This window comes from Pithys albifrons, chromosome 1, assembly GCF_047495875.1.
Source record: "Pithys albifrons albifrons isolate INPA30051 chromosome 1, PitAlb_v1, whole genome shotgun sequence".
Lineage (NCBI taxonomy): Eukaryota > Metazoa > Chordata > Aves > Passeriformes > Thamnophilidae > Pithys > Pithys albifrons.
This window is the reverse complement of record NC_092458.1, coordinates 19,014,108-19,038,959: the sequence shown is the minus strand read 5'-3', so window position 1 is coordinate 19,038,959 and position 24,852 is coordinate 19,014,108. Positions and strand designations below refer to the sequence as shown.

The window sequence follows — 24,852 nt, the reverse complement described above, 5'->3', positions numbered from 1 at the left end:
GTTGCATATAGCAATATACTTTGTCTTTAGGCAGGCGGAAAGAATCTTTCCCTGTGACCTTTACATAATTTCACAGAGTAAATCTCTGTATCTTTATAGGTACATATCATCTGCATATGTACATATGTAAGTAGAAAACAAGCAACAAGTCCTTAAAAAGAAATCTAGTAAGGAAAAACTTTAAGGAGTACTTTTTATTCTTTGCAACATCCTATCACTCCTTTTAAAACCTACCTCCTTGCCACTCTACAGAACTTCCTGTACAGAAAAAAAATTTAAAAGTAAAGGGGAAACGGTGGGCTAATTTTTATTTGGGGAGGAGGGGAATCTTGTTTGGGGTTTGGAGCTTTCTTTTTTATTGTTTTGGAGCGGTTTCTTTGGTTGATTTTTTTAACAAGAAAGCAGTGTCACATTTTGTCAGAGGCCTATAACATAGTTAATTTTTCTGATTTTTTAAGCTGATTTTCTCCTGAGGCAAGAATAACACACACTTTCTATAAAATCATAAAAAATTTGTTAGGCAATTTTCTTTCCCTTCTTTTTATTATAACAATAACAACAGTTAATTTTTTTTTAATTCTGTAACAGAGCAACTAAATGATTTCCTTAGGGTACAATGTAGGCTAAATGGAGTGCTGCTACCTTGCCAACAAAGGTCTTGCTATTTTCTTGTACTAATTTATGCAACCACAAGAGTGTAGGACAGTATTTTTGTTCATTCCTTGTAAAATTAACTGAGGGCTTATAATTACTTGTCATGCTTTGTGTCCTTGATAACACTATTCATTTATCACCATCTTCAGTGAAACACATAAGCAACTTACATCTGTGAGTATTTACCAATTACTCATCCAAGCTTGGCAGTTTTATAAGCCCAAGAATTTTACCGGAGATCACTACTAGCCTCACATTATAAAAAAAATAAGTTATTCAAATAAACATACTATTTATTACTAAGTAATCTGACTGATCATCAGAAGTTATTATCATGGGCTGGATAAAAAAACAGAACAAAACAAATCCCAAAAACAACAAGAGTGGGAAGCATAACTATTTCCTTTTTAGTTTGCGAGACACTGAGAGTTTTAGTTTCTCTTCCGAAACAATGAACATCAAACAGGTATATAAGGAACAGCATTAAAATTATGCTGATGATGGGACAATAAAAAACTTAAAATAAAACCAGAACAAAAACCAAGGTTTGTCTTGAAAAATTAAACTAACACCAAACCCCAGGAATTCTGTGCAATGCCCCCAAACACAGGACATGCATCTCCTATACAACGCACAGGGAGAGGGAAGTGCTTTCACAGGGCCTGTGTCCTCATTCATCGTACCTGAGCACTTCAGTGTTCCTCTTTCCTTTAGGGAAAGCATATCGGGGCATGCATGGAAAGCTAGAAATTGTAGCAGTTCAAAATGAAGCTACTGATTGACTGTAAATACTCTCAAGTGTAAACCTGTTTTGGGCGACAAGCACAACGAGTTACTCTCCTGGTCTTGGGCACCAATACTGCAATTCAGTTGGTGCTCAGGTAATCTCTGAGATACATTTTGTTCAATTATTTTTCCCCATGTTGAGAACACTGGTTATATCTTCCTAACTAAAGCAACAAGAAGCTATTAAAAAGGTCTGTTTCCATTGTCGTACTCTGCTTCCAGAGAAAACCAAGCCACAGGACCTGAAAACTACTCTACCAATTGACTCAAAATAGTAATACAATTTTAGTATAAATTATAAATACAGATGCTGGGAAGACAGAAGAACATTCAAAAAAAAAACCAACACCCAAACCAAGACCTTTTTACCTTAAGATTTTCAGTTACATGCTTTAAATAGTATGAATTCAGAATTAACAATGAAAAGCTGACATTAAACATGACTTGAGAGTACAAAATGGAAATGGCTTCTGAAACTGAATGTTACATTTAAAATTAGTAACAAACCAATATTGTGCTTAGTTAACAGTTTAGTATTTTAACAAAGAAAATCTATGTCCTCCCCTCACACTGTAGACACCACTTTTTCTTCTCCCCCTGTTTGTAAACAATGTTTTTACGTCATATATATTTTACATACTATAGACATAACATTATTTAATATATATAATATTATAAGTTTTCTTGGAAGTTACCTATAGATGCAAAGAAAATGATGGCAAGAAAGTCACGTATTGGTTCAATACAGCACATAATCTCCTCAGTAACCATGTGACCCTGAGAAGAGATCAGAGCTCCCGCTAAGAAACATCCCAGCTCCATTGAAACATCCAACAGCTCTGTGATCTGTCAAGAAATAACAGACAATACATTGCTCAGTGACTGAGTAACTTTATATACCATTTCATAATGAAATTATAAAACTGTACATGATACTGAATGTAGGAGATTACTAGGTCTTTATGCAAGTTCAACAACAAGTAGAATTCAGTGTATTTATTTCAGTTTTCTGAAGTATTGTATTTATACAGAAGAGTCACAGAACCAGTCTCCCCCTCCATGTTATCGCCCTTCCCACAAACCCAGAAATATATTTCTTAATCTACATTTGGATTTCGCTTTATGTCACTCTTAAGGACACCATCTGATTTCACAACTCCAGGAGAGACTCTAACAGCTTTGGAGTCAGGATTACATAATACATTGAGGCTGTGAAACAAAGCAGTAAGAACAAAGTATTTTCCAGCTGTCAAACAAAAGGGGAAAAATGAAAACCAAAGCTTCTATTTGGGAGAATAGTCTCAATTTAGCAAAACTCTCAGGCATAAATTACATTTTATTATCGTAAATTTGGCTGAAGTGTGCCTGTGTCCTTTACTGAACAGGGATTTGAGTGTGTGAAGTAAACTGCTGAAACAAAGCACAGCATCTACTTGAAAGAATTCAGACTGCTTCATTCTTCTATAATATATTAACACAGTACTAGAAGGAAGAGATGAAATGCATGAAAAGCGACTGAAAACAAAAGAAACTAAAACCAAAGCAGTTGCTTAAGGCAATGCTCAGAACGTTTGGACAAAAAAAGGCAAGGAGCACTTCTGGTGGTTATCAACTATGTTTTAAAATAAATACTTTAAACTTATGCTGCTTCAGAGGGTCATCAGGCTGAGGAATTACAATGCTATTAACAGAACATATAAAACAGAAAACTTATTTTCATACTAATTTCAATTAGGCAACAATACACTATAGTACATTTATGAATACCATTCACCATATCTTGGGCAGTGTTACACTCTAAGTTACAAAACTAGAACTCAAGTGACTTGAAATTAAAAAAGAGCAAAAGACACAATAAAGAAGTCTTCAAACTGTGCATAAAATGCCACCTAAAAATAATCCCCAGACTCTTTTGTGTATTGAAGTATTAATGTCTCAATAATCATCACATAACTGCATTTGTGATAATAGTCTAATTTACTGCAAGACTTTTAAGGAAACAAGTTGGTTCTGTCAACTAATACCAATAGTTGTTGATCAGGCAAAACCAACAAAATAGCATTATCATGTTACTCTCATTTTAAAACAGAAGGAATTTCAGTGCTTTTCACAACAATTTGAAATTGAAAAAGGGAAGAAGGCAATATATACATGAAAGGTTTTAAAATCACCAGGAGATGAATAAGATAAAGGAAACTGTTATGAATAGGAAACACTCTTTTCAATCATACGTAAGTTATTTTAAAAGTCACAGCCTCTTGAGTATGATTAAGATCCAGCAGCATACACCAAGGTGGAATTATTTTTACTACTCAGTTATAATCCTCCCACATTTGAGTTATCAGCTGTAACAGAGCTCCCCATCCAAACTTTTATAGCCAATATTTTAAGTATTCCCATGTACATGATTACCTTCATGATTACCACATAAGAAGAGATCTCGCATCTCTTGTACCAGAATTGCATGAGAGTGCACTGTGATGAGAATCACTCTTCAAGCAAGGAGCAATTTGAGTGCGAAAGAAACATGTTTGTTCAGACAGCAACAGACGTAACTGGAACAAACCGTATGTCTGTCTGGGAGTTTGCTCCCACAGCATAAAATCTGAATTACATTCCTTCACTTTGTGGCAAAATCAAGTATAAGCTTAAGGGCCTGGTAGAAAAATAGGCAAATTTTGCTATTTCTTGTCTAGTCTCTGGGTACTACCCACTTCAGGTCTACAAAATCTACAGATGACTCTAGACACTGAAAAGTGTGAAAGCGGATGAGAGAGCAAGAGAAGAGTCAACAATTACATAATTTTCTTAATCCTATCTCCCCATCTCCAGTCTGTTCTTCAGATTTATACATAGATTTATAGACTCCTTTTGCAATTCCCATCTTGGTCTCTGGTTGGCCAGTAATATTACCAATACGTACACATATTTCCTCAGCTAAAACTGTACCATCAGGGTTTATTATGTTTAATGTATGGGCACGCATGCACAAACATACTGGAGATGGTTTGTTTTACTGGCAGGAAGGCATTCTCAGAGAGTTTCTTACAAAAGCAAAACTTGGAAAGTAATTAGCATTTGGTATTCCCTCTGTGCTTGCATCACTTTCAATGGTTCAAGTTTAGCAAACAGCTTTGCACTGGCTGGCCTTTTCTCAACCCTTACCATACAGAAAGCTTTTTCAGGCAAAATTACATCTAAAGTTTTGTCAATTTCCATGTTTTTCCCAGCACAACTTAGTTTTCAGTTGTTTTCAAAGGTCCCATTTTACTCTAATTCAGAAAGGATTGCTTTGCTTTCACTAGAATATTAGATTTTTATGTTCAAATGTTCTATCACAGTAATAAACATTACTGCTGTAACACGTTCCAGTTGAATATCAACCATCTGTTCAGCAGTTGTTTTGCTCACATGTTCTCATAGTGTTGATCTTGCTGCTACTCTTTAATCATCATAGAAGCTTAATGAACATGGAAACCAGTAAAATTAAAGAAAATCGTGATGGAAATAAAGGTGTTAGAATTTCAGGCTTTAGTAACTTAAATCTGCTCAAGAGTAAAGGGGTGAATTCTGAGCTTGCATTTTAAGGAAGTAAAGCTGTAATGGAAGCGGAAACAACTTTTGGTGAACCTTGTAGAAACTCCATCCTAACTATATTTTATGAAATAATTAACTAGAATATTTGAGATTAAAGTTCTTCCTTAATCCTCTCCTTTTAATTGATAGAAAGCAGATCATAAGTAGGTTATGAGCCACTGAGAAGCACTCCAGGCAAGCAAGGAATGATAGTCCCAGTATTAGTAATGATATTCCTAAGACACTGCAGGAAAAAATATGTAAATTTTCATACATAAAGTACTGTAATAACATGGCTATATTTTCTTTTCCTCTTTTTGGTATATAAAGCAAGCTGGCATATTTGCACAATTTTCTTGTTAATGCTTCTGTGCATACAGAACATGTAAAAGCAACATTACACCAGTGAATGCTCTGGATGACCTTTTTTGCAGCTCATCATTGTAAGTATCTCGACCTGAAGTACCAGTTTGGCCATGGATCCTGAATGGTTGTATTTAAAGCCATAAGCAAGTTTGCTTTTTACACTTTGATTCAGGAAAATAGTTCCCCAGTTAAAACAAACAAACCACTATCTGCATAACTCAAAGCTTCAGCAGGGGATGCTGAAAGTGTAATAATGATCTACCAGACCTTTGTTACGGATAGCAAGGCACACAATTCAAAGATGCACAACTGTGTCTCAGTGTCAGCTGCACATTTATAGAATTGCCACTTGACAGAAACTGCCCCCAGACCCAATCTGCCTAACTAGTTGATAGACAAAAGGGAGAGGAATTTCAATTATTTCTGAGAATAGTGGGAAGAGAAAGAGATATCTTATGTTCCAAGTCTTAGTGAAATATCTCAAATTTGAGATGCGTATCTTTAACTTAGTTTAGCAAGAGATGTATTTAAGACTGTTTCAGATGCAACGAGTTGCAATGATATCCAAGTGAGCCAAGCAGTTCAGGAATGCTCAAAATTCACTACCATAGAGGAAGTTCCTCAACTGACAGGATAATCCTTACATCAAAATTTCTTACTCACACTGCAGTATAGGAACCTTTTCTGTCCTATCCTCCCTCTTGTTTTCCCATACAGAATTTGCCTTTATCGATAGGGAAAAGACAATTCTTGTTTAATTAGTCATCTGAGATTTTTCAAACACAGGAAACAAGTAAAATAAGTTTATATATAAGGTGCATTACATGTGCTAGTGTTACAGATTAATCCAAATACAGAATAAAATCAGGTGGACCCAGAATTCCAGTTAACACTGAAGCATGTACTAAGTAACTGTATGCACAAAGCAGAAATACCTTATCATTTCCACCCTATTGGTCATGTATTGAAAAGCATGTCCCTGCAGAGTAACCTGAATGTCAGATAGAGCGCTAAAATTCTTTATTCAAAAATGTCTCTCAAACTTTCTACATGGAGCCACAGAGTCATCTTTGGTACTCTCTTATTTCTCCTCTACAAATTCAAAAGCTTTTTCAAAATTACATCAATACAGAAAATTCTGCTTTTGCATATTAATTATACCAAATCTTTCAATATTTAGGCTTGGTTTTCCCAGGAAAGGGTCTTTGAAGGAACTACTACAGTTTGTTTTCCTCCACAGCACTCAAAAAATTAATTTATCCTTTTCAAAGACATGCAGTATTTTCTCAAATTAGATTGCCATTCCCCATTCTGTTTTTGTTCATGACATGTATGGCATCTATACCAATAAAGATTTGTTTTCCAGAAGATTTGTTTGTTGATCTGTTCAACTGGAAACCCCAAATTTTCTTTTTCTTTTTTTTTAAAGTCTGTGTGTTTAAATCCCAACTTGTAGCATTACTGTAATGAGTGTATCCATGTCAATGAATATCAAGCATGTCAACTGGTTTACTGAAGTTACCTGCAGTATCCTTTGTACTGTTCCCTTTGATACATTATTGAAAATGCTGAAGAAGTGTTCTGGTTTTGCAGTACAAACCCAACACACTCACACAGGTTCTCCCCGCAGGTTTGTGAAAACGTGTATTATGTAAAGTCACACAGACAAGCTCCTTGTTCATTTGACAGGTGATGTGGGTGCAGTACACCCAGTTCAATCATCAGATTATGTAGGTCATGTTTTTAATGAAAGTAAAACTGCTTCTAGGTACCATCATATTTTATGCTACTTTTGTGGTTTGGTTGCTGGTTGTTATTGAAGTTGTTTTACAATGTAACGTCTGTACGTTAGAAAGTAAAAAAGGAAGTTTTGTTCCTTCTCTTATTAGGTGACATACTTGGAATATGAATAGCTGTTCAGAGGAATGGCATTTTTAACCTATACAATAGAAGTCAACAACTGTAAAGCTATGCTCTCACTAAGTTATTTTTGACCTTCTTCCTGAAAGAGGTCAGCTTTCTCTGCTGGACTGTAGCAACTAAGCAAATACCCCTATAAAAAGGCACTGGCACAAGAATTTTTTGGCTTAATTATTCTCAGAGGACATAACAATCTGCACATTCAGGATAATGGAGTTTCAAACCCACAACGTAATCAGCAACTGTCATATTCTGTTCTCCAGTAGTATAGTTTTTCAGAGGGCTGAAATGTGAGACAGAAACAAATAGAAGGAAAATCCAGGGGAAAATGAAACAAACTCAATAGGGTTGTTAAAATCTATGAACCTTAAAGCATCTCTCCACTTTCTTAACTTCATCCCAAACTGTGTCTCCCACACAAAAAGAAAAATATTTTATAATAAAAAACATGTTGAGAATTTGTTAAGAAACTTGTAACTGCCACAATAAGGCATTATCAGTATCACAAAACCCACCCCAAATAATTTTCAAATGCATGAAGTAGGCCAATATTAAAACTTGGATGATTCTTAAATTGCCTGTATTAAAAGCTAACAGCAGAAATTCATCTGATTGACATTCAAATTTTATCTCTTACTCATCTGTGCTGGAATGTGTGAATCATCTGTGCATTTGGGGGTTGTTTTAAAACATTTTAAAACCAAATAATTAATGACAGAGGTACATATATATGCAATAACAGTAAAGTGCAATGGTTTTTGTGACACTGATGCAGTAAGCTACCACGTATAAAAATGTTTTATTGATTTAAAAGATTACCGTTAACATAAGGAAGGTGAATGCAGTTATTCCTAGAATGAGGATCTCTTTATTCCCTTTGCTTTCTGCATGCAACTTGCGGTAATAGGGTCCTATGAGATAAGTCTTTATAACAAGACACAGAAGGAAAACAGCAGCCAAAGAAAAGAGGATTTGGCCAATCAGTATCAGTATTCTCAGTATTTCCTTGAAAATGCTGGAAGAGAAGAACAAACAAAGTTTCTTTCAAGTGCTCTCATGCTTCCCAACCAGTTCCCCTTAAATGAAAAGATCTAACTCTATAAATGTTCAAAACTGAGCAGCTACAGGAAGATATTACGATATATTTGTAAACAAGGTTAAGATTAAATCTGCTGAGTGCCCCATAACCTCTTTTACAGCCTAGAATTTACTTCTATGTTGACTCAAAAATATTTTGTTGACTGACCTCCAAGCTAAGCCATCAGACTCAATAGCACAGTCACACAGCATTTGACAAAAACATACCCTAAGGGAATAAAGTAACTGAAGAAATTAACCTTTTTTTTTTTTTTGCAATAACAAACTTTTCACTAGAAATTATAATTACCATAAAAGACCCAGGTAGCTAGAGCAAAAAGAGTATTTTCATACAACGTGACAACTTCAAACAGTAAAGGGAACTCACAGAACAGAAAGCGTGTCCTTCATGGAACTGACATTAACTGCAGTGCTCTCACATTCACATTGGCAATCTACATACTAACGGCAAGGAGTAGGGGGAAGATCCATACCATAATTTTTTTTACCTGGAATATGTGCTCATTCCTGCTTGAATAAGTGTAGGCATGACAGCTATAAATAAACCAAGCTGCACATCCTGCATCACCAACATGCCAAGCAGTACGCTGCTGTAGTCGATATCCCCTGTATACCAGCAAAGCAGGCATGGAAACTGTCATCAGAAGCTATGAATCCTTGCAAGGCTCAGAAATCGAGAAAAGGCTTAATCAAATGGAGGCCAAGTATAGCTCTTAATGAGGTGAAGGCCATTCAAAGATGTCTGGTGGGTTTTTTCCCCACTAGTAGGTAAATTAAAAAGTATACATATTTATGTAAAGACACTAAAGTACAAATAAAATATTCATATCAAACTTCTGTTACACAACAAAACATAGACTTTGCTTAGCAGTTAAGCACTAGTTATGAATTTAGCAGAACTCCTTTACAGAGACAATACAGTTTTTAGAATAACAGACACATGTAAGAGCCAGTATGTGTAAAATTGAATTCTGACATTAGAGTGAATATTCTAGAGGGTGGAGCATACTTTAAAGCAGTTTGTATGAGAGAGGTTTAAGTCGAAGAAAGCAGGATGTCAAAACTTCCAAAAGGAAACATGTAGAAGTACTTGAGAAGACAGCAAATGCGACTCTTCAAAGGGTTATCTGAAGAGCTGTTAGCTAGGAAAGACCTCCTGAATTAGTCTCAGCTGAAGAAGGATGTGAATTACTTAAATTAGCCTTTCTGCCCTGATGGTAAACTGGTAACAACGGCAGAGTCTGAGAACTTCTTAAAAAGGATTCCAGACCCTCATTAAATTCAGTTCTTAACATGGAGAGCACTGGTTGGGCTATACTGTCTTTCTCCTAAGAGGACTATGTAAAAAAGCAAGAACACCTCCTAATAAGAATATACAACACATGGCCAGTGTTAAAAGAGGATGATTGCTTGTAAAGCAGAATTAACAGTGGGGTTTGTCTGGGGTTTTTAACTAGTTTCTCTCATAATGTTACGAAGTCAGGTTCTTTCAGATCTTATTGTAGATACTACAGTAGTCCGTATTTAACGAGTGACACGTACCTTCTTTATCTCCTCGAACACTACCTGCAAGGAACCTTGACACCAGTGGTGTGCTTGACAAAGATAAACAAGTGGAAATGAAGACGCTCTGAGTTGGTCTAATTTGGAGCAAGTGCCCCCATAGCAAACCAAAGGCAATCATCAGAACAGTCATGTAGCAAGGTCCTTGCAAAGATATTTTCCATACCTTGGGAGAAAACAAGTTTTAACGATAAAGTCTGTTGACACTTTTCTCACTGCTAAATTAAAATGATTTTCATTGCAAATAAGCAGTTAAAGATGTGTGATTTGAGGCTGTAGTACTGGGCCACAGAAGTAAAGGGCAGTCACCTTTTACAACTTAACACTCTCAAGGTATTATGTATAGTAGATAGTCTATGCTGGAAGATTTTTTACCAGAAGTAGGTAAATTCCCCAGAACTCATGGATAGATTAGGGGCCAACACCCAGTATGGGTTGCAATTTATTAAAAATTATCAAATGGAAGACAATTTATTTTATTTGATTCTAGGATGGGGAAAAAAAATGGAGAGTGGCAAAGGTCACCAATACCAGCAAACTGCTCCAATCTCGCACACACACAATTCTGAAGCAGCAATTTACCTATTACAGTTTAGGAACCCTTGAATTACTGATTTTTGACTTTAGATGGACTAGAAATAGCAGATTAAAGTGAGTGATCATAAATTTCAACACATTTCAATTAAAGCTTTTACAGTACCATGAAATCACAACCATTAAGTTTAGGAACAAATCACACAGTCCAATTCTTTACATACAGTCTGCATGTATTTTGCAGCAGTATTTTCCATTATTAAAATTCTAGCTGGTTTATGAGATAACTTTTTTTTTAATTAAGACCAAAAAGAAATTGCAGCTTTCTGCTGAATCCTGATGGCCACATCATGTAGTATTCCAGACTGTACTTAAATACTTGCTATATCAGTTTATTATCCAGTAGAACATGTATCATCAATTCAGTATGCAGTACTTAGAAATGGTTTGATTTTCCTGTAATAGGACTGGCAAACATCACTGGACACTCTGTAACAGCAACTGCACATTACTGCAGGTCAAAATAAAGCAGAGATGGATTGTCCTGAACTGTAAGACATTTTTCTAGTAAACTGTTTTACTAAAATAAAGAGGAATAGCAAACGTAAGATTTTTGAGACACTGAGTAAGGTATTCTGTTCTTTCCAAAGAATTAAACCACAGAAGCAAATGTCCTATCTGTCTTTTTCAAAAATATACAGAATTATACCAATATATTATAGAGACAGTATTAAAACCTGAAATATAACTGATAACTGGAACAGTAGCAATTAAATTCTTTAATGCAGAGGTATTATACAAAAATACCTTTCTTAATCTTTCAGGAGAAAATTCCAGACCAACTAGAAAGAGGGTGAAGAATACACCAAACTCTCCTAACGTCTCCACCTGTACAATAGACTTAAAATAAAATAAAAAAATCAGTGCACAGCAGTTTACGTACAATATAAATTGTAATTCCACTACAAAACAAAACGTTAGCTCAGTTGGTTAAAACTTGGTTGTAATAATGCCAAGGTCATGGCTTCAATCCCCCATGTGGGCCATTGACTTCAGAGCTGGACTCGATGATCCTTCTGGGTCCCTTCCAACTCAGGATAGCCTGTGATTCTATGAAAGTCACTTTGTTTCTCATTATGTTCCCATAGGTAGTTCACTTGCTGTCACATGACATCAGAAATTCCTACAGCGTCCCTGCAGGAGCTGAATGCACCACTGGCAAGTCTGGTGATGATCCCAGACTGAGAGGTGCTGCTGACTCTCTTTAGGGACCTTGCAGAGGGACTTTAGGGCCTTGCAGCGGGATCTAGATACCCTGGAGTATTGGGTAATGATTTTTGCTAGGAAATTTAACAAGTCAAAATGCTGGATTCTGCACCGAGGACGGAATAAGGCTGGGCAAAAGAATAAATTGGGAGAGAAGTGGCTGGAGAGCAGCCCTGCAGAAAGGCATCTGGGGGTGCTGATGGACAGCAGGCTCAGTGTGAGTCAGCAGGGAGCCCTGGCAGCCCAGAGGGCAAACCCCATCCTGGGGTACATCAAACACAGCATCATCAGTCACCCAAACCAGGTGATTATCCAACTGTGTTCAATGTCAGTGCAGCCTCACCTGGAATTCTATGTGGAGTTCTGGAGTCCACAATTTAAGGGTGCAAAGGTACTTGGATGCATCCACGGAAGGGCTACAAAGCTGGTGGAAGGGCTGGAAGGAATGTCTTATGAGGAGTAGCTGAGGACAGTTTGTCTAGCTTGGAGAAAAGCAGGTTGAGGGGAACCTCATTGCTCTCTACAGCTTCCTGAGGAGGAGAAGTGGAGAGGGAAGTGCTGAGCTCATCTCCTTGGGATTCAGTGACAGGATGGTTCAAAAGCTGCATCAGGAAAGCACTAGGAACCATCTCTTTACCGAGAAGGTGGCCAAGCTCTGAACAGACTCCCCAGAGAGCTGATGAATGCCCCCAGCCTATCACTGTTCAAGAGGCATTTGGACAATGCTCTTAACAACATGCTTTAATTTTTGGTCAGCCTTGAAGTGGTCAGGCAGTTCAATGAAACAACCTGTTCTAAAAACGTAACATTTCTATGCCATTTACAGGCCAGAGCAGAAGAGAACAGGGTCTATCATTAATCACAGATAAGTAGAGGTGGAAACTTAACTTCCCTGTCTCCTCAGTTCCTCCAATATTCAACTTTTTTAGTAAATAAAGAAAAAAGCATACACAAGAGACCCAGTCAACATAAACATTATCCAGATGAGTAACATTTCATCACAGCTCCACAGCAAACTGGCAGGTCACTTAAACTGTCTTAAAGAAACATCTCTCATCTGTTCTGACCACATCATCTTCCTCAACTTAAGTCCCTGAAAATTCATTGTTGAATCTATTCCTAATGCCAAGCTTACAGACTTGTTTCTCAGTCTAAATGGTCAAACTTCCCAGACCTTCTCAACCCAGAAATTATGTACAACACAAAAGTTATTATTTAATGTCAATTTTAGAATATAAAATTTTGGAAATGTACTACTTGAATCCTTCTCTTCCAATATAAGATTGTAGGATTTTGTCAATTTCTACTCATGTCTACTTAGTTTTGAGCCCAACAGTCACTTTCCACAAAAGCCCACGTAAGAGCAGATGTTGCAAAGACAGTAAGTGCCAAGCAGTTACATGGATACCAATCCCATGGACATGTGTAATTTAAGTGGACGTTATGGTGCAGCCTTAACGTGTGTTCTGTTTTGCCTGCTGGCTAAACAATCTGTTAATGCACACCAGACCACTAATCAAAACGTGCCAAGCCAACCACAGCCCATGGTTTCACATGAGCCCGTAATCAGGGTACACGTGATAGAGCTAAAAAGGTTCAAGAGACTTCAGGAATGTGGGCTGGGTACTGGGAAGGAAACAGGGTGACTACAATGAATGAAAGAGCTACAGAGATGCAAAATAACTCCAGAAAGCCAAGATATGCTAGTCAGGGAACTACTTGTTTTAAACACTTCCTCTACTGTGGATTCTTTTTTTGTTGTTTTTTAAAATTTGAGGATGGAAATGCCATATTATTTTAGAACTACTTTTAAGGATTTCAACAAATTCAATCAGTCAAGAAGTAACATGCATGCTTACCTTGATACTGTTTAGTCCTGAGGGTCCTAAGAGTACTCCACAGATGATATATCCAAACATGGTTGGCAATCCTATTGTTGTGCACAGCCAGCCACATGGCAAAGACAACATTCCTATTGTCACAATATCCTAAATATGTAAGATTTACAAATGCCTTAGCATAAAGAACACACAAATTGGGGATGAAATTAAAGACTATTATCTTTCAAAAGACAAATAGCACTGTAAAATTAAATACAGACTACTGCCTATGAGAAGAAAACACAACTTCAGTAAAGTAACCTCAATGCTGTTGCAGGTGTAAGCAGATAAGGTGTTGACTAACTAATTGGGGGACTTTTGATCAATTTAATAAATATTTTAAATACAGTACAGAAAGTAGGCAATTGCCTGGGTGGAATGACACTTTGCATTAAAGCAAGATGGTGAAACAGATCTGTTTTGGGTTTCTAAAACTAAAAAAAAATCCCAATCCAGTTATTCCACATGAAGCACAAATAAAGTAAAAACCCCATCATGTCTGTGTATCTTCCAGCATCCCTTTTTTCATTCCAAGACACCAACAAATAAATTCTCTCTACTGACAACATGCCAGTGGTTTATCAGGGACAGCAGTAGCTTCCTTTAACACTGTGCAGTCCAAGAGAAGGGATGGTGCCCCAAAGATGCAATAAGATAAATCAAAAAAAAAAAACCCAGAGAGGATTCACATGGCATCATGATTATTAGTCTTGTGAAGACTATCCTAAGAGCAGGGAACACACCACCAAATCACCATAGATAGGGGAGTCATGAATGCTGGGGTAACTTTAGAGAGACACATGCTGAAACTGTATTCAATCCAACCAAGTAGTACTGACATGCAAACTAGTGGGACTAAATCTTACCCAAAGCAATGACAAGAATGTCTCTGTCTCTAAAATGATTACCTTTATGAAATGATGATCAGCACGAGGAATGGTTGAATCTCTGGGTTTGGTAAGGATATACTGATTGTTCTGGGAATCAATAAGCATACTAAGACCTAAGTCATCCTCTACTTCTCTTTTTGAAGCATTTCTTTTGGAGTTGGCTTCATCTTCTTCCACCCTTAAAACTGCTTCAAAGTTTACACCTCTAACCTGTGAGAAAAAGAAAACAAATAATGAAACAAAAAGGGAGAGCCAATTAAGCATATCATAAACAAGGAAAGACTGTTAGCTGTACTTGAAGTTTCTGTAGAACTTATTGACACCAACTAAAAATACTGCAGGGTTTTTTTCTAAGAAACCTTTCCTTTTCTTTTTTAAAACTTGGATGTCTTGAAATAAAATATTTTATCACCTTGAACAAAAAAACCTGAAGATTACAAAGTGATATTCAATTCACAAAAACCTGAACTAAAGACTGCATTCCAAATCAAGAAAAGGTCACTGTACTGTAAATTTGAAGGAGAGGTTATAAGGACTAGTTATTTTTAGTTATCTAGTTATTTTTAGGATTTTACTTCCCAAAACAGCAATTTTTTGAAAGCAAGTTGTAGCTCAGATTTTTTTTTTCATTTCAACATACTACACTTCTCTATTTGATTCTATTTTAATAGAAGAATACTTAAATATCAGAATACTGATTACTCTACTAGAGCTTCTCTGTTCTAAAATTCCAGTGTTTTCGCTGAAATGTTCCCTGCAAAGACGGAGATGCAAACAGAGCTCCAGGTTGCATTTCATCATTCCTTGTCTTTCCTGGGTGGAGACAGAAGCTGAAAACTAAAGGGATGCCCTGGAGAAGGCGGCGTTGGCGCGTTCCCAGCTCCCGGTGCCGCCGCGTCTCGACGGGGCCGCTATTCCCCGACGGAACGGGAGAGGGCGCTGCAGCCGCTGCCAGGTCGGATCCCCACGGGGCGCAGCCGCTCCCACCAGGTGTGCAGGGAGTAAAACAGCGGCTTTCACTTTCTATTGACACAACCACAAAAAAACCCACGGCCTGGCTCTCTGCTACTGAGCAACTGCTTTTTCCTCCTCAGCAGAATCAAGAGCTACACGCCCCTCGGAAGTCAACCTGCAAATCAACAAAAACCTCTCACGAGCAAAAGCCAAATAAAATTGCAGCCATGTTTATGCAAACAGGACCAATTTAGAGAGTCTGCCTCCCAGGACAGCAAAATGGGACACTGTAATAAACTGATGCATTCCCAGCTCCAGAAGCACACAGCCCTACCTGAGCCATACTGTCTATCACACAACATAAAAACAAAGAACAGTGCAGGTAGGCCAAGGTACAAAAAGCAGAGGAAGACAGAGATGGAAGAGAAAGCAATACCACGAACACATTTCAGGTCCTTCCCTTGAACAACATATCTTTTCCCACACTGTGAAAACTAACTGCAAGGATTCATGTTCTGCCATAACCTTCTGAACAAAATGAGAAAGTGGAGACAATGCATAACATGGTCACTCTGCACCCTGCAAAGTCCAACCATCGCAGTTCCCACCACTACTGAGATGTCAGATCTCTCACGGGCTCTACCACTGATGGACTACATTTGTCACTGTCAAAGTGGCAGCTGCAGGGAGGACTTCCAAATGAAAAACACAGAAATCACTAAGAAGCAATTATAGCTGATGCACACTCTTCTTTTTTTAATAGTCACTAAAATCCTAACAACTATGTAACACATGAGAAACATGCTTACAGGGCAAATACTAACTATAAATAAATGCATATCAATGAAAAGACTGAAAACATCACTTACAGATTTGTTGTCATCAAAGGCATGCTCTTCTATTTCCTCTTCCAGTCTATCAGCTGCCTTCCTGACATCTTCCAAAATTTCATCGAGCATTGATAAGCTTTTGTTTTGATGCTGCATGTTCTTAAGGGCTTCAACCTGGTGTTTTTCTGCTGCTAAGAGTTCGACGTATTCCATTTCTTCCTGTTGAATTTTACAGTACACAGATAAAATAATGGCCAGGTCTTTGAGCAGAAAAACACCTGACATAACTGTATGCTTCTTTTGACACAAAACATCTTATTAGTGGGATTGCTAAAGCCATATAGCCTTCATGATGGTATTTGAAGGTTCGTTTCTCTTGTGCCAATTTTCATTGGAGTAAGTGGGCAAGAAAAGCAACAATCAAACAAAATATTCACCAATTACCTTTTCTAATCCATTAAACAGTAGAACTTCCCCAAGGTTATGATCCAGAGAATACAAGAAAGGACTGACTTTGAGAAACTTTAGGAAACAAGTAGAGCCAAGTAGAGTTTAGCACTCAGTGCTTTAGCAGGGAAGCATAATAACTTGAAAACATAGCTATGCTATTGATGCCGAAGGGGTTTTTGTTCTGATTTTCACATTTTGTAGATTTTAGGAACACAGTAGTTGTAGATTTTTAGAGGGTTAATATTTCTAACAGTTTAGTTTTAATGCCTTTCTATCACTACCCCTGTCCCAGAACAGGGAACTTAAATTCTTTTAGTTAATTAATCTTGTTTAGACTCCTTTCCAAGGTAGAGCTGAAGGATATCAGAAGGCCTACAAAGCGAAACATAAACACAGGTCAGAGTGACCCAGAAGTCAGAACTGGATGAACTCCAAAGGACCTTTGTGTGCCCGAGGAAGAGGAGCTGATGAAGACAGAGGGTCTTGACAACCCCAGACCCAATTCCAGGGGTTGAACCAGGGGTTGGACTAGGGCTGGACTGAGAAATGTGTAAAGCAATGATTGGAGGGATCTTATTATAAAAATCATGGAAACTAGAACTGGAGAGCACATGCATGTCATCATGTATTCCTGTGGGCCGTAGGCCTGTGATATTAAAGGACCTTTACTTTTTATCTTATCTCCTACAAAACTTGGCTCAAAGTCTTTATTACAGACTTTTACGGCAACACTATCCACAACAAACAACTTGGATGGAAAACACAATGAATCTAAACTTTATAAGTCCTTTTATAAACATAGGAAGAGGTCTGTTAATGGTTTTCAAAAATTACAGTGTATATGGAAACAGCCACAAAAAAAATAAGAAAGAAAGAAAAAAGGAGTCAGGAGAGAGTAGAGATGAGCAGCCAATCACTCTAGCTGAGCTGCCTGTTTATGTTTCCCAAGAAGCACTTTCTTATCAGATGTGAAATACCTGACTTTTTCCCCCATTTCAGTTTGGGCCTTTTATAAACTTGTACTGATATCTTCTGGAATCCATTTCTAGGCTTCAGAATTAAGAGAAGAAAAAATTATAATATTGTATGACATGATGTGAAAATACTTCAGTAGGTTCCCTGATAAAGTCATTTCTCTTTTGATGTTTCAGGTTCAAAAAGAGAACTAAAAAGCTTAATTTACTGATCAAGACTGGATTTAACACTGCACATTCTACACAGTTATCATGACTAAACAAACAGCATAGTGACAGAGAGCAATTTGAGGTTTTGGAAGAAAAGATTCTTTCCTTTACAGGCCTACACTCTTTTAAAGATGCACTGGTTAGAGAATAGCTGTGAGTACAGAAACATATGCAATGGCAGCACTTCTTCCTTTCAGCTTAGGTTTGGGATGGTGAGAATACTTAGACAAAATAGACCCTACTTCTGCTCTTTAAGAAAGCCAGTACTATTATCAAGGGAAAAAACAGGGCAAAATATACAAGCATTCTCTAGGTCTGACTCAATTCCCAGAAAATACAAGTGTCTGTCTCCACTTCAGATGCCCTGCCATACCAGTTAGAAATCAGAGAGCATAGGTGTCCCTTATGTTGGTTTACCTCCATAGATACCTTCAACAACCTGGGCATATAAAATAGTCTTAAACACCTGTGCCTAAGTAACTGGAGTGTCCCCTCCTCCACACATTTGCAGATGGACATTATTCCCCCTGAAACCTTCAAGAACATGCATGTTATTTAATTGATTTCTTGATGCCAAGAGAGAAGGTTCAGTACAACCGTAACTGCAGCTTAACTCTACTAAAATCCCGACATTCAGATGAATGGCTCTGATTGTGATGGAACTAACAAAATTGCTGTCAGTTGGTGTTTAGAATTACCATAGTTACATTGGCATGATGAAAGTTACCTAGATCCCAAAATAACTAGGGTTGGGAAAAATGTAACTATTATATTAATGTGATTGGCCCAATGTCAACAATTAGTTCTGCAACGTGTAAGTAGGAGACACAGTCACTCTCATACTGTTTGAAGAAAAAATATTTCCTGTCTCTTGCTCTCTGCTAGCAGACATTGCTTGAAAGATGTAAAAAACAGCCCCCATATAAGCTGCAGATTCTCTTCTCATTCAGCAACAACTTAGAATGTAAGATGGAATTGATAATTCTTATATTCTTTCCCCTCAAAAACTGGAGAGGTTTTGGGTGCATGGAGCCAATTTCAGTCCTTTGTGTTGGCTGAGACAAACCAGCTGAACAGTGCTAGAGGTAAATTGCTGAAAAATAAATAATTCTCTGATTTCAAAGGAGTTAACTTTCCCTGAATAGGAATGTAGAAAAGCTTTGAAAAATCTGAGTATAACTGCAAGTTTCTTCAATTAGTGGAGATGAAGGGTTTTGTAGTCTATTCAAGAGGCATCTCTGTTGCCACTTACAGATGAGTGTGACAGCAGAAGAGTGGGACAACCACAGGGAATGCTGTCCATAAAAGTGACAAGTTACCTCAAACAATCTGCGATATGCTGAGCAAAAGTGCATCACAGTACAAACAGTGTTCTTCAGCTGGTGACACCCAACCATGAGGTACATACCAAACAACCTCTTAAACAAAGTAATATAGATAAGGGTTGTGCACTTAACAGGAACACCCAGACACACAAATGAAGTAAGATTAAGTAAGACCTTGGGGCACTGCTGATTAGGAATGCAGTGTTGCTGTTGCTCTCTATTTAATAGGAGATGACAAAAGCACATTCAGAAGAAGTTGCTTCTTTGCACTACTGGCAAGTTTTTTTTCCATCAATGTCTGACTACTAGGCAGCCACAAAATTAAAAGTTGATAAAAAGTAGGTAAGATTTTGTTGCTTTTTCCTGAACCTCAACACAGGAGGTGCTCCTGGAACAAAAGAAGGCAGAAACCATCTTCAGCACTTCTTCCTTATGCCCCCCATTTCTTCCTTGCTTCCCACTCCACAGCGAATAATTTCACTAAACCTTTTCCCAGCAGCAAAACCAGCAAGAAATCCATCAGACATACATACATATCCCAACATTAAAGACTTTCAAGTACTTCAATTCAACAGAAATAAAATGAGGAGTCCAGCACCCTCCACAGTCATATGTATTTTCCATTCACTGTTTAAAAAGTGGAAAGAATGTTTTATGAGTACACCAACAAAGTAATCATTACAGTAAAATGAAACTGTAACAAAAAGTGGACCTAATGTGTGCCTTCTGAAGTAAGAACAAGACCAATAAAAGTATCCCATGAAATTTTCATCCTTTTGGGCTGCCTTTCTCCACATCCTTTGTTTCCCTTCATTCAACAATTAAAAGGTTAGAACAACAGATACTGTTTAAAGAATCATGTGCATGGCATAAGAAGGAACAGTGCAAAGGATTGCTCACTCAAGTAAACGTCTTCGTATGATAATAGAAAAAGCCTACACAAACCAGATCTGCAAAAGTTAACTTCAGACAGGACACGCCCCTAAAATACATTATTATACGCAAACGTCTCCTTTTGGGAGAAAAACAATGAGGCACCATCCTCTAATTCAAGGATAGATTACTTCAGTACTTGACAGTAAAATAACCAAGAAATTGGTAAATGAGAGAAAAGTTCTGGACAGCTTCACTGCCGCTATTTTTCATGCTCCAAGAACGAAAAAAGGTGGAAAATCAAGTAATGCTTATGAGAATTGGCATCATTTCTATGTAGCAGAGACTGGCACGACCATTAAGTATCACTATCCAAGTCATACGAAGCACTTCATTGGAACACAACTAGATCTAAACTACTTCCTATCGAAATTTGTTGTAATTCAGCCTTTGCTTCCACTGCACAGAACCACTCCAGTTTTCCAAGTCTGCATCCTAACTTCCATCAGCCTTCCCTGCCACAATTCCTTGCACACCTTTCCTGCACAATAATCTCTTTCAATCCTCACCTGTAAAGATCTGCACACCTCTAAGCATAAATGCCCTGTAGAGGTTCTTGCAGCTCTGATCCCAGATCCCAACTACATTTTTGTTCCTCCTCTTGCGTCCCTGTGCAAGGGCAGCCTCTTCTTTTAGAAGACGGAAAACAAAGAAAAGTCTTAATATGCTCCTCCAGTGGTTGAGGGGTTGAACAAGAAAAAGAGCAATTTAAATATCAAATAAATTAAATTTTCCCTCAATGGGAGACTTTCAGAGCACTACCAAGTCCAGAGGACAGTGGCAAACTGTGCACAACCTAAGAGGTCTGCAATGACAGAACTCAAACTTTCCTCACTTGCGCTCAACTGTTACTCACCTGTGTTTTTTCTTGGCAAAATTACCTCAGTTGGCTCTTTCTTGTGAGCTCTGCTTTCCAAACCTGCACTTCTTAGGCTAAGAGAGCTAACCTGAGTTTAGAAATCTAATCATCACTATTTTGCATGTCCATTTTACCCCTATCTGTATAAACATGGAAATGAAAGGCAGTAAGTCATGCTGTTTAAATTCCAGACTTCAGTTGAGCAGTTCTCATTTAAAGTGGAAAAAGCAGTTAGTATTTTGCCAATTTGTGGCATTATTTCCACTCTGATAGTCCTGCTGGCTTGTCTACTGTGACTGTACTATGTGCACTGACTCACTGCTCGTATTCCTTTCCCTTTAAAATAATATTTGCCATAGGTCTTATGATTAGCTTTGTTTTGAGATAAGAACTATTGACTGCTAATATGTTTTAAGCTCTACACCAGAATTACTTGTAAATTTACTAATGAGAACAAATCATTCAAAATCCATTTTAAACAGTAAACACTGCATGTTTTATATAGATACTCTTTTTTATTGAAAAATAATGAAACTGTGCCACAATAAAATTAAAATCACAAATAGAATATGAATACTCTAGTAATTAACATGGAGAAACTAACCTTAATTGCAGCTTCTCTCAAGGCTTCCAGTCTCTGTCTACTGCTTTCTTTCATGTTTACAACATCTTTGTAGTCACCCTGCAGAGCTCTCTGGAGGCCATGGATTGCCTGAAAGACTGAGTTTTCACTTTCATTTAGCTCCTTTTGGAAAATTTCAAAGGTGTGCACCTGAAAAAGTTTCTCTTCATCAGACAGTCCTGAATCCTTCTCAACTGCTCTTATGGCATTTTTTAGTTTGTTGAGAACAACATTCTTTTGGCGAAGAAGACCAGATAGTTTCCTGCAACTCTCCAACACCCACTGCTTTCTCTGAGTGATGACAGCTCCTTTCCCACGGTGCAGCTTTATTGCGTGCTTTACTACGTCTTCATGTTCTGCAGGACTTGCTAACTGGCCACAAGGCAGTGAAACCAACATCCACAGGGAAATAAATCCAGTCGCCTTCATTCTTTGCTTTACGTTGCTCTTGGGAGAAACTGAGAATCCACCACTGCTCAATGGTTTCTGCTACATGGTTTCTGCATCTCCAGTAGGCACACAGGCTGCAAGATAGTGCCAATCAGTTATCAAATGTGGTAACACTGGGCCATGAGGTCAAACAAGCTCAGAAAAAAACCCAAAGACTGCACCCTGCACCATAAGCTTTAGCAGAACACACATAGTCTACTTCAGTCAACATTTATCACAACCAAGCACCAGCCCAAGGTTATTGAGGGATTTTTGTTTTCCCTCTGACTATTTCCTAGGTAATACCTTGTTTTAAGAACAGTAACTTGAAAGCTTAGTCACTTCACATGGTACTCATCTGCACTTCTTACATGAAAGAAAAGCCTTTAAAAATATCAGGCCATGATGTCAGAGGCTGCACTTGAACCAGAACTCCTTATTCTTATCTGTCAGTAAACATCCTGTATTTTCTCAAACCTGTCCTAAGAAAATTGTATCATAATCATTTGTTATTTAGAATGTCTCAGAAGCATTATCATACTCAACAAAACATAATGAAAAAAGCCTCACCGAAACAGATTACATTATAAATCATAATTGTGAAAGAAAAAACAGCAAAACTTCCTGGACTTCTGGGTACTACTAGTTTGGATCAAAGACCTTCTTCACCTGAAAGGCTGGAGGGGCCTTAGGGTACTTATTTCAAAGCTTTTTACTGGTCCTCATGATTTTAAAGTAGTTACAAAAATACTAAATCAATCCATTCTCATTGTAAAATAACAGTTATGTCTTTAAAAAAACCCCAAAGAAATAAAAAACCTTTTAAACTGCAACCCCCCCCCAAGGCTCTATGTAACAATGTCTGTACAAAACACACATTTAACACTGAAGCATGGCATTCTAAAGATGCACAGCCCACACAATATGTTAATAGATCATCAGTGTAGCAGGTATTCCCCTAAAACTTCAGCTACAGCCTTGATCCTTGAGCCAACAGTCTCAGCTGGGAACCAACACACGGACATGGTCATCTGGGAGCAGTCTGCCTGAGAAAGAATCTTCTTTTCCTGTAATGCAGGAGCAGTCACAATCCAAAGCATCCAAGCCAGCCATCCTCAATACACAGAATGAGCTCTGGGAAACTGGTCTAGGAGAAGGTATCCCTGCCCATGGTAAAGGGTTGGAACTAGATGGTCTTTAAGGTCAACCCAGGCCATTCTATGACTCCATGGGAAGGGAGATGACAAGCACATGCCCTCTGATTCAGAGAGAACTGAGAAAATCTGTCTGTGGGTTGTTTTTCTCAATACATGAAATGGAAGCCAAAGTATTTAGCTAACAACAGTTGACTGTGGGCTAGGGTTTAACGATACAAAGAGCTACAACATTTAAAATTAAGAACTGAAAGTGCAATCGAAGAAACAAAAACAGATCACATCAGTCTAGTATCAATGAAATAAAAAGTAGAAATATTTCAGAATTTCAATAAAGCTGCGGGGGGTTAGTATTTTTAAAAATTCAGGAAAATAACAGATCCCACCACCTGGCAAAGTTCTAGAGTGAAATTTAAGGAAATATTTCTTCATGTATACAAAGTAATACTCTTCCTGTTTAGTAGGCTTGGAGCAGAGATTTTGCTAAATATATTACAACCTATTCCTGCAAGGAGAGAGAGGAAAACACTCAGTGTACATCCAAGCTTCTTTTTACAGAGAGGTGAGTAAAACACTCTATGCAAGTCTTACATGGTATGTCAAACCACATAACTAAATTCCAAGCAGAGATTTATACTAGCAAAGTTCACTCACTGTTGCACCATGCAAACTTAGCACTGCGGTTCAGACACAGGACAGTTTTGTTTCAGTGTTTTTCTCTTGACTAGCAAAAACTGCTTAGAAAACTGGCACCTGGGGCATTGCTCCAAAAGCTCTCAACTACCAAATTGAATTATTTGATGCAGAGTGCAAATAAAAACAAATTTAAAAAATTAAAAACGAACAAATACCCCTCTCTATGCGTCAGTATCAAAGCAGAAGGAACTACTTGGTTTGGAGTTCTTATTTGAGCAGTTTGCTTCCTGATGGATTGCAGCTCATCTTCCTCGTTTTCTTCTCCCTTACCACGGCACTGTAGGAGCGAATTCCATCAAGTTGACAATACTGGACCCTGCCTGCAATTCACAACCCGTTTCCTCTCTTCCCAAACGCCTGCGAGTCCTTCCACACCTGCCTGTTCACCGCCACCCACCCCTTTTCCCCTGCCCGCTGAGCCGGCAGCCGCAGGTAGCGGGGCCGTGTCCGCCCGGCCCGGCCCGGCCCGGCCCCGCTGAGCGCGGCGGCGGCTCCCGGCCCGCTCCCTGGGCAAGGCCGGGAAGAGGGGAGGACAGGAGAAGATGAGCAGAGCGCGGCTGCCACCGGCCCGTCTCCTGCCCGCTCATGGCAGCGGAGGCACGGGGGGAGAGGTGGCGGCCCCGCCCGGTGCTCCCGGCAGCGACGCTCACCTGAGGGACGGAGGGGGATGCCGCGGCCGCAGGGGAAGGGCGGGACGGCAGCGCGGTGAGCACGGGGGGGGCGAGGGGCGGCGGCCGCTGGCGGAGGGCGCCGAGGAGCGCCGTGTTGGCGGCCGCCCGTGCCCCGCGCCGGTGCCCGAGCGCCGGGGCGGCGCCTCCGGGGGCAGCGCCGGGCGGGACCGGCGCCCCGAGCGCCGCCTCGCGGCGGGAAACGTCACCGCGGC

General features: G+C 38.7%; 1 protein-coding gene across 1 annotated transcript in view; it reads right to left on the bottom strand.

Annotated features, from left to right (window-relative positions):
- Nucleotides 1-24,851, bottom strand: part of TMCO3 (transmembrane and coiled-coil domains 3) — a 32,341-nt gene extending 7,490 nt beyond the window's left edge. Inside the window, exons 1-10 of the mRNA XM_071572202.1 lie at nucleotides 24,620-24,851; nucleotides 21,673-22,214; nucleotides 16,357-16,536; nucleotides 14,552-14,743; nucleotides 13,623-13,751; nucleotides 11,305-11,397; nucleotides 9,943-10,129; nucleotides 8,889-9,006; nucleotides 8,122-8,317; nucleotides 2,136-2,286 (exon numbers count right to left, since the gene is read on the bottom strand). Coding sequence (XP_071428303.1) covers nucleotides 2,136-2,286; nucleotides 8,122-8,317; nucleotides 8,889-9,006; nucleotides 9,943-10,129; nucleotides 11,305-11,397; nucleotides 13,623-13,751; nucleotides 14,552-14,743; nucleotides 16,357-16,536; nucleotides 21,673-22,119 — 1,693 coding nt within the window. The 5' untranslated portion in view covers nucleotides 22,120-22,214; nucleotides 24,620-24,851. The remainder of the gene's footprint in view (nucleotides 1-2,135; nucleotides 2,287-8,121; nucleotides 8,318-8,888; nucleotides 9,007-9,942; nucleotides 10,130-11,304; nucleotides 11,398-13,622; nucleotides 13,752-14,551; nucleotides 14,744-16,356; nucleotides 16,537-21,672; nucleotides 22,215-24,619) is intronic.
- Between the last annotated feature and the right edge of the window lies 1 nt (nucleotide 24,852).